Source organism: Salvelinus fontinalis, chromosome 16 (genome assembly GCF_029448725.1).
Source record: "Salvelinus fontinalis isolate EN_2023a chromosome 16, ASM2944872v1, whole genome shotgun sequence".
NCBI lineage: Eukaryota > Metazoa > Chordata > Actinopteri > Salmoniformes > Salmonidae > Salvelinus > Salvelinus fontinalis.
The window spans coordinates 29894820-29911034 of NC_074680.1; the positions used below are offsets into that span (position 1 = coordinate 29894820).

The 16215-nt window shown below is 41.5% G+C and overlaps 1 protein-coding gene across 6 annotated transcripts in view; it reads left to right on the top strand.

The window, feature by feature from the left end:
- The window catches only part of LOC129812972 (serine/threonine-protein phosphatase 2A 56 kDa regulatory subunit epsilon isoform-like), a 91106-nt gene extending 75514 nt beyond the window's left edge, over positions 1 to 15592 (top strand). For 5 of the 6 annotated variants that reach the window (XM_055865019.1, XM_055865017.1, XM_055865021.1 and 2 more), the window contains 12 exons: positions 1249 to 1350; positions 1661 to 1753; positions 1875 to 2005; positions 2099 to 2158; positions 8659 to 8767; positions 9095 to 9148; positions 9280 to 9330; positions 12058 to 12258; positions 13123 to 13242; positions 13647 to 13774; positions 13927 to 14028; positions 14350 to 15592. In XM_055865019.1, coding sequence (XP_055720994.1) covers positions 1249 to 1350; positions 1661 to 1753; positions 1875 to 2005; positions 2099 to 2158; positions 8659 to 8767; positions 9095 to 9148; positions 9280 to 9330; positions 12058 to 12258; positions 13123 to 13242; positions 13647 to 13774; positions 13927 to 14028; positions 14350 to 14449 — 1251 coding nt within the window. In that variant the 3' untranslated portion in view covers positions 14450 to 15592. The remainder of the gene's footprint in view (positions 1 to 1248; positions 1351 to 1660; positions 1754 to 1874; positions 2006 to 2098; positions 2159 to 8658; positions 8768 to 9094; positions 9149 to 9279; positions 9331 to 12057; positions 12259 to 13122; positions 13243 to 13646; positions 13775 to 13926; positions 14029 to 14349) is intronic. The other variant, XM_055865020.1, reaches the window with a different exon arrangement.
- Positions 15593 to 16215: the final 623 nt, after the last annotated feature.

Sequence of the window (16215 nt, forward strand, 5' to 3'; positions counted from 1 at the left end):
CAAGTCCAAGCATTTCACTACACTCGAATAACATCTGCTAACCATGTGTATGTGACCAATAAAATGTTATTTGGATTTTATTTTTCATTATGGCCTAATCTATGGATTTCACATCACTGGGAATACAGATATGTTTCTGTTGGTCACAGATACCTTAAAAAAAAGGTAGGGGGTGGAGCAGAACTTGTCAGTATCTGGTGTGACGACCATTTGCCTCATTCAGTGCGACATCTCCTTCGCATAGAGTTGATCAGGCTGTTGATTGTGGCCTGTGGAATGTTGTACCACTCTTCAATGGGTAGCATGTCTGGTGAGTATAACAAGGCTCTAAAACAATGTTGGAGGTGGCTTATGTAGAGAATTTAACATTCCATTCTCTGACAACAGTTCTGGTGGACATTCCTGCAGTCAGCATGCCAATTGGACCCTTTAACTTGACACATCTGTGACATTGTTTTTCGTGACAAAACTGCACATTTTAGTGACCTTTTATTGTCCCCAGCACAAGGTGCACCTGTGTAATGATCATGCTGTTTAATCAGATGGATGGAACATCTAAACAAAGGAGAAATGCTCACTAACAGGAATGTAAACATTTTAGATTTTAGAGAAATAAGTTGTGCGTATGGAACATTTCCGGGATATTTTATTTGAGCTCAAGAAACTTGGGACCAACACTTTACACGTTGCGTTTATATTTTTGATCAGTATAGTCTCAAGAACCAAGGACTACAAAAAAGGTAAGGCTCGGCTAGTGGCTACCACATGGCAAACCATGTAACAATCTATAGAAAGAAAGTCAACACCAAATGCGTAGGTATAAAGGAGAGAGGACAAACTTACTTAGTCAATAACACACCCATTGAAGGGAGATATACTTCAAAGGATAGGACTATAAACTACATTTTAAAAAACTAACCAAAACAATTCAATTAGGTTACCACCTTGATTGGAATCAGGTGAACCTACTTAAGGTGTGGGGGAAGGAAGTCCCGATCTTCAGTAAACAGGAAGTGGGAGTGACGGATGGTAGGTGGCGAGTGGAAGAGGGTGGGGAATTTTCTGCTGTTTTGTATTTAATTTAATTTAGCTAGTTGACAAGAACAATGCTCATTAGTCAACATTTGGGTTTCACATCAGTATTGAAGTGCCTGAGTTGGCTATAAAACTGATTGTTATATTACTCTGTGTCAATTGCCTTACTTTCCAGTGAAATCAGTTGATTTACCCCTTTACCCTGTCTTCCAGGTGTCTTACAACATATTCCGGACCCTTCCGCCCACGGACAGTAATGAGTTTGACCCAGAGGAGGATGAACCCACACTCGAGGCCTCATGGCCGCACTTACAGGTAACAGCATAGGCTAAAATTGATGTATACGTTTTTGTGAGTATTCGTTCTGTCTTCATTTGGAGACTGAGTTTCGTCCCTCCCCCCCCATGAGAACCTTCCTGGTGTCATAGCTATTTTTGATATAATGTTCTTTTGTATGTGGACATTTGAGCTGGTGTTGAGCGTGTTCTGTTTCTCGGTCCCTGATTTAGTAAGATATTATTACGGGTCTATTGTCAGGTGTTCATTCTCTCACCCCCGTTTCTTTGTAACTGCTGCTCTGCCTCCTTAACATCTCCATCTCGCTCTTTCTTTCACTGTATCATAGCTGGTGTATGAGTTCTTCATACGATTCTTGGAGAGTCAAGAATTCCAGCCCAGCATTGCCAAAAAGTACATAGACCAGAAATTTGTTCTACAGGTGAGTGAGACTGTTACATTGAAGCTGCACTTTAAAAAATGTAGACTAGTGTTTGAGGAGTTTATAGTTGTTTCATATCTTTTTCTTTCCCTTTTTGTTCTTTCTCCCTGGCTCTCTGCAGCTCTTGGAGCTCTTTGACAGTGAGGACCCTCGGGAGAGAGATTACCTGAAAACAGTCTTACACAGAATCTATGGGAAATTCCTGGGGCTGAGGGCTTTTATACGAAAACAGATAAATAATATTTTTCTACGGTAAGACGGCGCTCCTCATTCTCTACACAGACCGTCGTGGTACTTTCACTGATGTTTCACTAACGTTTATCCACTCTCTCCTCTCTCGTAAAGTTTTGTTTATGAGACTGAGCACTTTAACGGGGTTGCTGAGTTGCTGGAGATCTTGGGAAGGTACGTGACCCTGGATTCATTTATGGTTAGTTCTGACTCCTTTGTTCTCAGGCGCCGTCTTAACCCTTTACACTTGTGGGAATTGGACTATATGGATAGGGATAAATTGAAATGTTTCTTACAAAATAAATATGAAAGGCATATGCCTAAGCATGGTAGCAATTGAAAAGGAACAGTTTGGAGATTATGGGAAACGTATTATACCAAAGTTGAGGACGTAACAGGTTCACCTGACACAAGACTGAATCCAAACATTACACTGTGTATTTTACATTTACTGTACTTTTCGTCGCATTTGTTGATAACTAAATCTAGAAATACTCTGGATACATTCACTAACATAAGAATATTCTTGAAAAATGTGGGTTAGGTACAAGACAAATAAATGACAAGGGTTTGAGTGAGAGGACTAACTGGTGTCTCAGTTGTCACACAACTCTCAAATGTGCACAGTTCCTAAGTAATTTCAATGCACTTTTATGACTCAGTATTCAATTATAAGGTGATTTAATTTTTTATTTTGCTCTCCTATAGTGGTTCTTCCTTTAAAAGTTCAGAGTTTATGCCGTGACCGTTTGTGGTAGATGGTTGCATTCTGTCATTGCACCACACTATCACAAGGGGGAGTTAGAACTCTGCTCTACCGGTAGTCTAAACTGTGGCAATTAATGGAGGCGTTTTCCATCTGAGAGTCTCTCCTCTGGCACTAGAGTCCTGCAATAACAACAAAAACTATCGGTGGTCCTGGAGTTAAGAGAGAACTTGGGTAAATAACATGGGAGTATTTCACTTGACATTTGGACTGACGATTTTCCGAAAAATAGGCGCTGTGAGCTTTTGGTTTCTCTCCCTCTAAAAGCAGAAATAAATAATTCTAAATAACAAACTGGCTTTATTTACAAATTAGTAAGAATGTCTCACCCCATGTTCAAGAATGGCCTTTTCCCCTTTATTCAGATTATAATTGTTCACTTTCGGTACTTTTTTAAACAAACCGATTATTATTATTATTATTATTAACCCTGCATTATAATTATATAAAAGCCCCTTAGATATTCTCACAGATTAGATTTTAATTTAGAATCCTCCAATCCTCTAAATGTTATTATTGGCGGAGTTGGAGAGGGCGTAGAACAAGATGGAGTCACAATCCATGCCAGGCAAACATGCAGATTATTTCTACTACATTTTAGTTGCAACAAGTTTGATCGGGTTTAAATCAGGAGACTTACATGTAGAGATGAAAAAATATTTGTAGATATACTGTAGGTCTACCGTAGGCGACAGTCTCACTAGTGTTGAGTAATGTGCTGTTAAGTGTTGTAGGTCTTATTTTTAATTAACCTTTATTTTACTACTTAACAGTCTACTTACTCTGCTGGTGTCTTGACCCAGTTTATGCCTTCATTTGCAATGCAAACCATAATGAATTACTATGGGAATAAATGGAAGGGGGAAAAAGTGGAGAACTTCTCTGTCGGCCCTGAGGGCCTTTTGAAAACAATTAATGAACATGCACCTGTGGAACGGTCGTTAAGACACTAACAGCTTACAGACGGTAGGCAGTTAAGGTTAACGTTATGAAAACTTAGGACACTAAAGAGGCCTTTCTACCAACTCTGAAAAACACCAAATGAAAGATACCCAGGGTCCCTGCTCATCTGCGTGAACGTGCCTTAGGCATGCTGCAAGGAGGCATGAGGACTGCAGATGTCGCCAGAGCAATAAATTGTAATGTCCGTACTGTGAGACGCTTAAGACAGCGCTACAGGGAGACAGGACGGACAGCTGATCGTCCTCGCAGTGGCAGACCACGTGTAACAACACCTGCACAGGATCGGTACATCCGAACATCTCACCTGCGGGACAGGTACAGGATGGCAACAACTCCCCGAGTTACACCAGGAACGCACAATCCCTTCATCAGTGCTCAGACTGTCCGCAATTGGCTAAAAGAGGCTGGACTGAGGGCTTGTAGGCCTGTTGTAATTCAGGTCTTCACTAGACATCACCGACAACAACGTCGCCTATGGGCACAAAAACTAATACACATTTTTGGGGGGGATAAAAAATTCACTTTTTCCACATTGAATAGTGGTCGCTGTCCATGGTTCTGAAACGCATCAGTGCGCTGTTGCCTTTTCCTAGACCATATTGCTATGTGCACAATATCAAAGTTAACCAGATTATTGGTGTGGTGGCGGCAGCAGCAAAATGAGGAGATGAGAAAACAGCCCTTGCCTTATTGTCTAAGAAAAGTGAGGAGGAAGGAAACCCCAACTTAATTTGGCCTATAATCAATAGACTAACTGTTAAATGTTGCTGGCTTTATAAATAATATGCAGTGCCTTCGGAAAGTATTCAGACCCCTTGACTTTTTCCACATTTTGTTACTTTACAGCCTTATTCTAAAATGGATGAAATGCTTTTCCCCCCTCAGCAATCTACACACAATACCCTATAATGGCAAAGCGAAAACAGGATTTTAGAAATGTTTACAATTGTGTTAAAATATTTACATAATTATTCAGACCCTTTGCTGTGAGACTCAATTGAGCTCAGGTGCATCCTGTTTCAATTGATCATCCTTGAAATGTTTCTACAACTTGAGTGGAGTCCACCTGTGGTAAATTATGTTGATTGGACATGATTTGGAAAGGCACACACCTGTCTATATAAGGTCCCACAGTTGACAGTGCATGTCAGAGCAAAGACCAAGCCATGAGGTCGAAGTAATTGTCCATAGAGCTCCAGGACAGGATGGGGAAGGGTACCAAAAATGTCTGTCCCATTGAAGGTCCCCAAGAACACAGTGGCCTCCGTTGTTTTTAAATTGAAGAAGTTTGGAACCACCAAGACTCTTCCTAGAGATGTCCGTTTGGCCAAACTGAGCAATCGTAGGAGAAGGGCCTTGGTCAGGGAGGTGACCAAGAACCCGATGTTCACTCTGACAGAGCTCTGGAGTTCCTCTGTGGAGATGGCTCTTTTTGGAAGGTTCACCCATCTCTGCAGCACTCCAGCAATCAGGCCTTTATGGTAGTGGCCAGATTGAAGCCACTCCTCAGTAAAAAAACAAACACATGGTAGTCCGCTTGTAATTTGCCAAAAGGCACCCAAAGACTCAGACCATGAGAAACAAGATTCTCCGGTCTGATGAAACCAAGATTGAGCTATTTGGCCTGAATGCCAAGCGTCACGTATGGAGGAAAACTGGCACCATCCCTATGGTGCAACATGGCGGTGGCAGCATCATGCTGTTAGAATGTTTTTCAGCAGCAGGGACTGGGAGACTAGTCAGGATCGAGGCAAAGATGAACGGAGAAAAGTACAGCGAGAGCCTTGATGAAGACCTGCTCCAGAGCGCTCAGGACCTCAGACTGGGGTGAAGGTTCACCTTACAACAGGACAACGACCCTAAGCATACAACCAAGGCAACGCAGGAGTGGTTTCGGGACAAGTCTCTAAATATCCTTGAGTGGCCCAGCCGGAGCCCAAACTTGAACCTTATTTAAACATGTCTGGAGAGACCTGAAAGTAGCTTCGCTGCAACGCTCCCCATCCAACATGGCAGAGCTTGAGAGGATCTGCAGAGAAGAATGGGAGAAACTCCCCAAATACAGGTGTGCCGAGCTTGTAGCTTCATACCCAAGGAGACTCAAGGCTGTAATCGCTGCCAAAAATGTTTCAACAAAGTACTGAGTAAATGGTCTGAATACTTATGTAAATATGATATTTCCGTTTAACATTTTTGATAAATTAGCAAACATTTCTAAAAACCTGTTTTTCCTTTGTCATTATGGGTTATTGTGTGTAGACTGGGGAAAGGGGAAAAACGTTATAATTTTGTCACATGCGCCGAATACAACAGGTGTAGAACTTGCCAACAATGCAGTTTTAAGAGAAAAAAAGAAAGAAAAAAAGTCAAAAGTAATTAAAGAGCAGCAGTAAATAACAATCGCAAAGCTATATAAATGGGGTACCGGTACAGAGTCAATGTGCAGGGGCACCGATTAGTCAAGGTAATATGTACATGTAGGTAGAGTTACTAAAGTGGCTATGCATAGATAATAAGAGAGAGTAGTAGCAGCAGTGTTGAAGGGGGGGGGGGGGGTGCAAATAGTCTGGGTATCCATTTGATTAGATGTTCAGGAGTCTTATGGCTTGGGGGTGGAAGCTGTTTAGAAGCCTCTTGGACCTAGACTTGGTGCTCCGGTACCGCTTGCCCTGCGGTAGCAGAGAAAACAGTCTATGACTAGGGTGGCTGAAGTCTTTGACAATTTTTAGGGCCTTCCTCTGACACCGCCGATTTAATCCATTTCAGAATATGGCTGTAGATGTGGAAAATTTAAGGGGTCTGAATACTTTCCGAATGCACTGTATATCTACAGAAATAAGACAGATCCTGCTTCTGTTGCTGGTTTGAGTGTTTAATAGCCTACTGGTTCCGTGAGCACCAAGCCTCGCAACAACATGTAAACAATTTTACAAATTCTGCTGTTTTTATCTTTGCTTTTCGTTAGAATAGCCTCTGGTATTATAAAATGTATTTAGTGTTGACACTGTTCCATATCGTCCAAAAAATCATATTCATAATAATGTTCTTTTTTTTCTTGATCTACTGATTGTTATTATTACTATTATGATCATTATCATAATAATAAGTAATGTCATCATTAGCAGGCTTAGTATAGCAGCCTCGCATAACCACCATTGAGCTGTAGGTCTAAGAGCGCATCCTGTTAAGACTCTATACTGTAACTTACTTAGGCCTGCCTATATTTCAATATTTGTATAGGCTACTGTATCAATCAGTCATTATTTTGTTCATGTCATCACACAGTATACGAGTCATTCAAGAATTGAAATGCAATCAAGCATTTTAGTTTTAAAATAAAGCTAGCCTTGAATAATTAGCTTAAATCATAAATAAACCGTTCTATTATGGAAATTGCATTCACAATGCGGCTGTTTTTAGTCTTTGCTGTAATAAAGGCTTAACAAAAAAGTTACAACAGACTCTGGTACGCTTAGAATTTATTTAGTGTTTACATTGTTCCCAACGGTCAGAAAAATTATATTGTAATTCAACTGCACCTGTTTGGCAGTTCTTGCTCCTTACCTTATTTTTCTTGAGCTCCAGTCTTTTCCATAATTAATCAAATTTCCACACATCTGACTTCCCCTTTACCTCATGAGCAACCAGTAAACATTCCCCCATTTCGAGTTTTTGTCACATCCTCTGCATCCATTTTGCTGTTAATGTTCGGAGTTTGTTATAACCAATTAATTGATGTGCTTAGGTCAGGCCCTATTGGTCAAGTGCATTTAATGCATACATGTGTCACGTAAAGAGATCAAGGGTTGAGGGAATAGGGAATGTTTTTTTTCTAAACAAATGAGGGCTTTCGTTAACAGAACTTTTCTGTCAGAATTCTGTAATTCTATTGCAGTTTCAGCAACACGAACAGCACGATAAACGCTGTGGTGGTCGCTACAGCATGGAAGAGAGAGCGGTGCTAGTCACACAATCACTCAGTCTTTTTCTTTTAACACAGAGTAGCAAGTCTGAGGCTGGCACAATCAAATCAATTGCTGGTCGAACTCCCTCTAGTCATTTGTGTGTCTTAATTATTTAATCAAACCGTGTGCTTAAAGCATCAGTCAAGCTCAGTGAATATAGTTAATTTGATTAAAACACATAGGATGTGTCTATGGAAAATTACATGTTTAAACATTTTGACCAATCGATTGGTCTAAACAACAGACGACTCTTGGTCGACCAAGATTTTTTGGGGGTTGGGGACAGACAACCCTAGACTTACAGGTGTTTGACTTGCTTGTATGACATCCAAAGCACTATTTATTATAATCCTCAACGTCGCATCTTTCAAAGTGGATTGATTCCTCTTAATTTACAGCATTTTCCTCACTCGGACAACAAAAAATGTGCGCAAGTTGCCCAATTAGCAGGAGGGTTGGGAGCAACATCTTGCCACGTGCGGTGCTCAACTTCCCGAAAGTCTGTCAGTCGAAAACCCATACAGCCATGTGAAGCGCAGAGCCTGAGCTCTGATGTAGTTTATAACATTTTACTGTACAGCCACTGCGATCCAATTTAGGTGCTTATAAGTGTCCAAATCTGCCATGTTCAAACCGTATACGGGTACAAGTGTAAAGAGTTAAAGGAGTTACCATTTCATCCTCCGTGGGTCTTAGTTCTGTAGCCCAGGCTAAAGCTTATTGGTAACTTTGCATGAAGTAGCTACAGTACCTGTGTAATTTCCGTTGGCCCATGTAAAAGCTATTGACCCTTAATCAAATGAAGTTTATTTTATATAGCCCTTCGTACATCAGCTAATATCTCGAATGTATCTTTGCCTCAGTCTTGTTAACATTGATTCTCCAGTAAGCTTTATACTAAATTCTTGTCTCTTTGTACTGACATGTGTAATTTGCCATCCTGGCTTAGCGATGCGTTCTCCTCTCCCACTCTCTTGCAGCATAATCAATGGTTTTGCCCTGCCGCTCAAAGCAGAGCACAAACAGTTTCTGGTCAAAGTGTTGATGCCCCTCCACACTGTCAGGAGTCTGTCCCTCTTCCACGCACAGGTACTGTGTGTATGACTGTGTGCAATCCTAATTTTGTTGATGTTCAACATCCGGGTTTGGTTCTCCAACCCTGTTCCTGGAAAACTACCCTCCTGTAGGTTTTCGCTCCAACCCCAGTTGGAACTTATCAACCAGCTAAATATTAGAATTGGGTGCATTAGATTAGAGTTGGAGAGAACTGACAGGACGATAGCTCTCCAGAAACAGGGTTGGAGAGCCCTGTTCTACATGATTGAGTCTGTCCAGTGAGTCGATCCTAATTGGTGTTCCACATTTTCCAACCATAACATTGACAATGTTTTTCTTTATCGCGACTTATTTTTCCAGTTGGCGTATTGCATTGTACAGTTCCTAGAGAAAGACCCAGCGTTAACAGAACCAGTAAGTGTTATCTCGCCCATGGTCACACCACTTTGTAATCAGAAGGGTCTTTTAATCAGTCATCGTCTCCCTTCAGTCACACATTTCTCTCTCACGCCTATCTCACATCTATTAATCTAATCTATCTATAGGTCATCAGGGGCTTACTGAAGTTCTGGCCAAAAACCTGCAGTCAAAAAGAGGTAAGAGCACTGGAAGTTTCCCTTCCTTGGTCTGGAGCACTGAGCTGCTAATGTTAATGGGAGTTTAGATCTGTTACCTGGATAGTAACGACCTGATGTGTTGTCCTGCTCAGGTGTTTGTAACTGTGTTCTCAGGTGGTGTACCTGAGTTAGGGTGTGTTAGTAACTAATTCAGGGCTGCCCGCTGGCACGGCAACATCTGCCAAGCTAACCTGGCCAGTTAATCAAGCTTTCATATGGCCCGCGTGGGGCAGTACATTTTCAAACTCCAAAACAGAACAATTATTATTTGTATTTCATCTTTTACAATCTAACCGACGTCTGACGCTTCACTCTTGCTATCAACCAACATTCGGTTTCCAAGCTGAGGCAAGAATGTCAAAGCCTCAGTATGGTCAGCATACAGTGGCAAGAAAAAGTATGTGAACCCTTTGGATTTACCTGGATTTCTAAATTGGTCATCAAATTTGATCTGATCTTCATCTAAGTCACAACAATAGACAAACACTGTTTCAACTAATAACACACAAATCAATATATTTTTTGTCTATATTGAATCATTTAAACATTCACAGTGTATGTTGGGAAAAGTATGTGAACCACTAGGCTAATGACTTCTCCAAAAGCTAAATGGAATTAGGAGTCAGCTGACCTGGAGTCCAATCAATGAGACGAGATTGGAGATGTTGGTTAGAGCTGCCTTGCCCTATAAAAAAACTCACAAAATTTGAGTTTGCTATTCACAAGAGGCATTGCCTGATGTGAACCATGCCTCGAACAAAAGAGCTCTCAGAAGACCTAAGATTAAGAATTGTTGACGTGCATGAAGCTGGAAAGGGTTAGAAAAGTATCTCTAAAAGCCTTGATGTTCATCAGTCCACAGTAAGACAAATTGTCTATAAATGGAGAAAGTTCAGCACTGTTGCTACTCTCTCTAGGAGTGGCCGTCCTGCAATGATGACTGCAAGAGTGCAGCGCAGAATGCTCAATGAGGTTAAGAAGAATCCTAGAGTGTCAGCCAAAGACTTACAGAAATCTCTGGAACATGCTAACATCTCTGTTGACGAGTCTACGATACGTAACAAACTTAGCAAGAATGGTGCTCATGGGAGGACACCACGGAAGAAGCCACTGCTGTACAAAAAAACATTGCTGCACGTCTGAAGTTCGCAAAAGAGTACCTGAATGTTCCAAAAATATTCTGTGGGGAGATTAAACTACAGTTGAGTTGTTTGGAAGGAACAAACAACACTATGTGTGGAGAAAACAAGGCACAGCACAGCACACCAACATCAAAACATCATCCCAGCTGTAAAGTATGGTGGAGGAAGCATCATGGTTTGGGGCTGCTTTGCTGCCTCAGGGCCTGAACAGCTTGCTATCATCGACAGAAAACTTGGGAATTCATTTTATCAAGACATTTTACAGGAGAATGTTAGGTTCTTTGTCCGCCAATTAAAGCTCAACAGAAGTTGGGTGATGCAACAGGACAACTACCTAAAACACAGAAGTAAATCAACAACAGAATGGCTTCAACAGAAGAAAATACGCCTTCTGGAGTGGCCCAATCAGAGCCCTGACCTCAACCCGATTTGAGATGTTGTGGCATGACCTCGAGAGCAGTTCACACCAGACATCGAAAGAATATTGCTGAACTGAAACTGTTTTGTAAAGAGGAATTGTCTAAAATTCCTACTGAACGTTGTGCAGGTCTGATCCGCAACTACAGAAAACGTTTGGTTGAGGTTATTGCTGCCAAAGGGGAGGGTCAACCAGTTGTTAAATCCAAGGGTTCACATACTTTTCCCACCCTGCACTGTGAATCTTTACACGGTGTGTTCAAGTAAGACATGAAAACGCATAATTGTGTGTTATTACTTTAAGCAGACTAGACAAACACATTGTTGTGACCTAGATGAAGATCAGATCAAATTTTATGACCAATTTATGCAGAAATGCAGGTATTTCCGAAGGGTTCACATACCTTTTTTTGCCTCTGTACTTGCCCCAGACCTGTCTCAGTGGAGGCAGAGTTAAAGATTGGCATGGGCGTTTCACAATCGCAGAATAAAAGACCTCCGCCTGCCTTTTCTCATATCAGACATCCTACACAGCAATGCCATAATTGCAAAGAAAGGTTCACGTAGGCATACACTATGTAGCTGCTTGCTTGTTAAAACATAATTTACACATCACTTGGTAAAACTGAATCCTATTTACACATCTGAGTGTCTAGCATGACAAAAAAATAAGCATTTTGTGTTAACATTTACATAACTGCCATTCGAGTGCATAAACAGTAGGCCTATATTCACTGAAATTGACACAATAACTCTGTATTTATAAACACTGTACAAATCACAATTTTATTCGTGCTAGTGGCAGTTTTTAGGACATTAAACAAGCAGCAAGGACATATCAAGTCTGTGATCTAGCGAATGATTATCCCAATGGGGTAAACAATGCAGCTGAGCATTCAGCCATGTAGCCACGATGCTGCATCAGGCTACATGTGATAATGTTTATTGTTAAAATAGCACACCTGCCTGCAATATGGACCATGTATAGGCCCTAAAGAAATTACTTTTCTTCAATATGCTATTGGCCTCCTTTCTAGGGGGGAATATTACATTTTATGAAGTGTCATATGTTAAGGCTATTCACTGAGTGTACAAAACATTAGTAACAGCTTCCTAATATTGAGTTGCACCTTCTTTTTGCCCTCAGAACTGCCTCAATTCATCGGGGCATGGACTAAAATGTGTCAAGCATTCCACAGGGATGCTGGACCATGTTGATTCCAATGCTTCCCACAGTTGTCAAGTTGGTAGGATGTCCTTTGGGTGGTGGACCATTCTTTATACACACGGGAAACTGTTGAGAGTGGGAAAACCCAGCAGCTTTGCAGTTCTTGACGCTCTCAAACAGGTTCGCTTGGCACCTACTACCATACTCCGTTCAAAGGCACTTAAATATTTTGGCTCCTGAGTGGCACAAGGCACCGCATCTCAGTGCTAGAGGTGTCACTACAGACCCTGGTACGATCCCGGGCTATATCACAACAGGCCGTGATCGGGGGTCCCATAGGGCGGCGCACAATTGGCCCAGCGTCATCCGGGTTTGGCCGTCATTGTAAAATAAGAATTTGTTTTAACTGACTTGCCTAGTTAAATAAAATAAAAATTCACCCTCTGAATGGCACACATGCACTATCCATGTCGCAAGGCTTAAAAATGATTCTTTAACCTGTCTCCCCCCCTTCATCTATACTGAAGTGGATTTAACAGGTGGCGTAGCTGGTCAGTCTGTCATGGAAAGAGGTGATCCTAATGTGTTGTGCGCTCAGTGTTTTTAATTATTATTTTTTTGTACCTTTATTTAACTAGGCAAGTCAGTTAAGAACAAATTCTTATTTTCAATGACGGCCTAGGAACAGTGGGTTAACTGCCTTGTTCAGGGGCAGAACAACAGATTTGTATGTCCTCATTGAGAGTTGGCATGGTTTTATTTTTGTTTTCCAATCAGTGTAAATATCAGAATGTATGGTTGTCTACAATCGCCTATAAGGTACTTGTCCAGACTGCAAATTAACCCCCCCCCCCCCCCCCCATGGTTGAAATTCTGCGTGCATTACTTGCTTTCCTGTGATCTGGCCCAGGCCAGTAATTTTCTCATTCGGGACAGTACTTTTTACTTGTTACTAGCCTAGTGTTCCACAATCTAATTTACCTAAATGTCAAACCCTGTCAGGTGATGTACCTCAGGTGTGTTTGTAACTGTGTGTGTTCTCAGGTTATGTACCTGGGGGAGCTGGAGGAGATCCTAGACGTGATCGAGCCGACACAGTTCGTCAAGATCCAGGAGTCGCTTTTCAAACAGATCTCCAGATGCGTATCCAGCCCACACTTCCAGGTCAGTCTATAGAGAAGGACACAAATCCTGGTGGGTTTTTAGGTCAATGCTGTCTGAGATCCTTGGGATGTCCCTACCCTAAACCCTAATCTTAACCCATACTCTTACCATAACCTGTCCCTGACCTACCATGTCCCTTATTTCATCTTCAAAGGGACGTCCCAAGGATCCCGGATAGCACAGACCCTGTTTTTTTAGGGGTAATCTCAGCATATCTATGGTGCTCTTATAAGTACATGGTTGTTGTTGGAGGGTTTAGCCTGGTCCCAGATCTGTTTGTTCTGTATAGCTAACTTCTATGGTCGTTGTCATGACAATAACCATAGGATCACAAAATAAATCTGAAAAGAGGCTAGTGCGTATGGGTGCAGGTATTGTGTATTAAATCTCTGTGTCCCTGGCAGGTGGCAGAAAGGGCCCTGTACTACTGGAACAACGAGTACATCATGAGTCTGATCGAGGAGAACTCCAGCGTTATCTTACCCATCATGTTCGCCAGCCTGTACAGGATCTCTAAAGAACACTGGAACCCGTGAGTCCACCTCAACACACCCTCACACATAGATTGGTCCTATCAAAAAACTTGATTTATCATCTTGTATTTGTTTTCATTAGAGAAAACATAAGTTGTGAAAGAGTTGAAATTGGCTGTTTTTTTACATGTTTTTTTATTTTGCCTTGAAGGGCGATAGTGGCGTTGGTGTACAACGTACTGAAAGCCTTCATGGAGATGAACAGTACCTTGTTTGATGAGCTCACAGCTACTTACAAGTCAGACCGCCAGCGGTAAGATATGCTGCATCATTAATGGGGCCTCTGTGGTGTGGTCCTGCATAGTGCTGTTGTATTAAGCGTGTATAGTTTTAGACACCTATTCAAATAGGCCCATGCTCACTACACGGAAAATGACAATACAGAAAAATTACTGTTTTTATACAGAATAACACATTTTCCTCATACACTGTGCGGTGTGTGTAATATTGTGATTCTTGACTAGCAGGATAAGGATATGTACTTAGTGGTGGTAAACCCAGTAGTAATATCTCAGTAATCTGCAACCAGTCCTACTTTGCCCCCCCCCCCCCCCCCCCCCTGTACTGTCTGCAGTGAGAAGAAGAAGGAGAAGGAGAGGGAGGAGCTTTGGAAGAAGTTAGAGGACCTGGAGCTGAAGAGGAGCCTTAGGCGTGACGGGATAATTCCCACTTAACGAAGCGCCTCCTCTCCCATCCATGTCCACCGGAGCACGCCCCGCGGATCCTGTACGGCCATCTGGAATGGCCATCTGGAATGGCCATCTGGAACGGCCATCTGGAACGGCCATCTGGAACGGCCATCTGGAACGGCATGGAGCGACCGGGTTTTTTGTTGTTGTTTTTTTCTGTATTGTGCGACTTACTTTATGTTAGATTCACACGTTGTTTCATTATTTCAACAGCACTGTAAATAACTTTTATCCTTAAACTGCTATTATTGCAAAATAAAAATTGTTTAAAAAAAATTTCTAACGCGATAAAGAACTTGTGTGGGGGTAAAAATATTCTTTGGGCATTAAGACTTGAAATGAACAGCAAAATAACAGATTGTTTTAACTTCCCTCCTATTTGAGAACCCCACCCACTCCCCTTGAATACAAAAACCCATTTTCCATCTCTGGTTCTACTCTTTGCTCTTTCTTTCTCCTCTCTGTCCCTCTCACACTTTGGTGCTTCTGTACCTCTCTCCCTTTGTGGAACGTTCTGACTGAGTGAGATACCTGGGAGGCCCCGCCCTGACCAAGAGGGCACCCCTTCTCTATAAGGACCACCCTCTCACCCCTCCTGACCTAACTCATGCTGAAGCTATGCTGGTATTATATTATGGACCCATTAGCCATAAGGAAATGAATTTAACCCCTCGTACCTCTCAACCCCTCCTCCAAGAGGCGAACATGTTAAGGTCCTGTATGTACAGGGACTAAAATAAAAAAACAAGGGAAGATCTCCATACACACACACTTACATTCATTCTCTCGCACCATTTTTCTCCCCACTTCCACATTTGTTTCTTTTCACCAAACATATGTGTGTGTATGTCTCCCCAATGATTGATTGGTTTCTGTTAGTTCAGTTGACTCTTTGGTTTTGTGGACTTTGACCCTGCAGTACCAGGTAGCCTGGTATCAGTCTGGTACTGGTACCCTCCAGTCACACAGAAAATATGAAAAATGTAAAAAATAAAAAAAAATAAAAAAACGATTGCGAGCTATAGAGGAGCACCAAACTCGCCTATTGTGAAAAGGAGTGTCACTCCCATGTGTGCTTTACACAGTATTACAAACCTGTATATTGTTATTAAACGCAGTACACTGATATATTGTATCTTGTAGTAATTTTGCGTATATTTTTGCTTAGGAACAGCCAAGAAGTATTCAGTATATGAGTTAATATGGAACAAGACTATCTGGTATTTATGATAGTTTTTTCTCTTTGTTTCCTTCTTGGTTTTTAATCTCTCATTTGGGGATTTTTATTGTTTCTTTGACCATCAGATATGTTTTTATTGTGGAGTGGAAGAGGGAATAGCAGAGAGAGGGAAGGCTTGGCCCAGTTCATATCCCGTTTAAATGTACAGTAAGTTGCTTTAAGGTGGCCCAGATATGATATGAATGAAAAGAAGAAAAAAGGGGTTGAAGAATTACATTTATTTAAAAAACATACATTTACATTTAAGTCATTTAGCAGACGCTCAATTCCAGAGCGACTTACAAATTGGATATAATATAATTAAACCTGTTTTGTGATGAAAGCTCAGATGCTCAGATGCCTTGAAGTGCCACAGGAGGGCAGCAAGACTTCAAATCTGACGGACCCCAAAGCAGCCATTGAGTCACCATGTAGTTGATTTTCAAAGTTATTGAAATGTTCCGTATTGACTGACCTTCATGTCTTAAAGTAATGATGGACTGTCGTTAATCTTCGCTTATTTGAGCTGTTC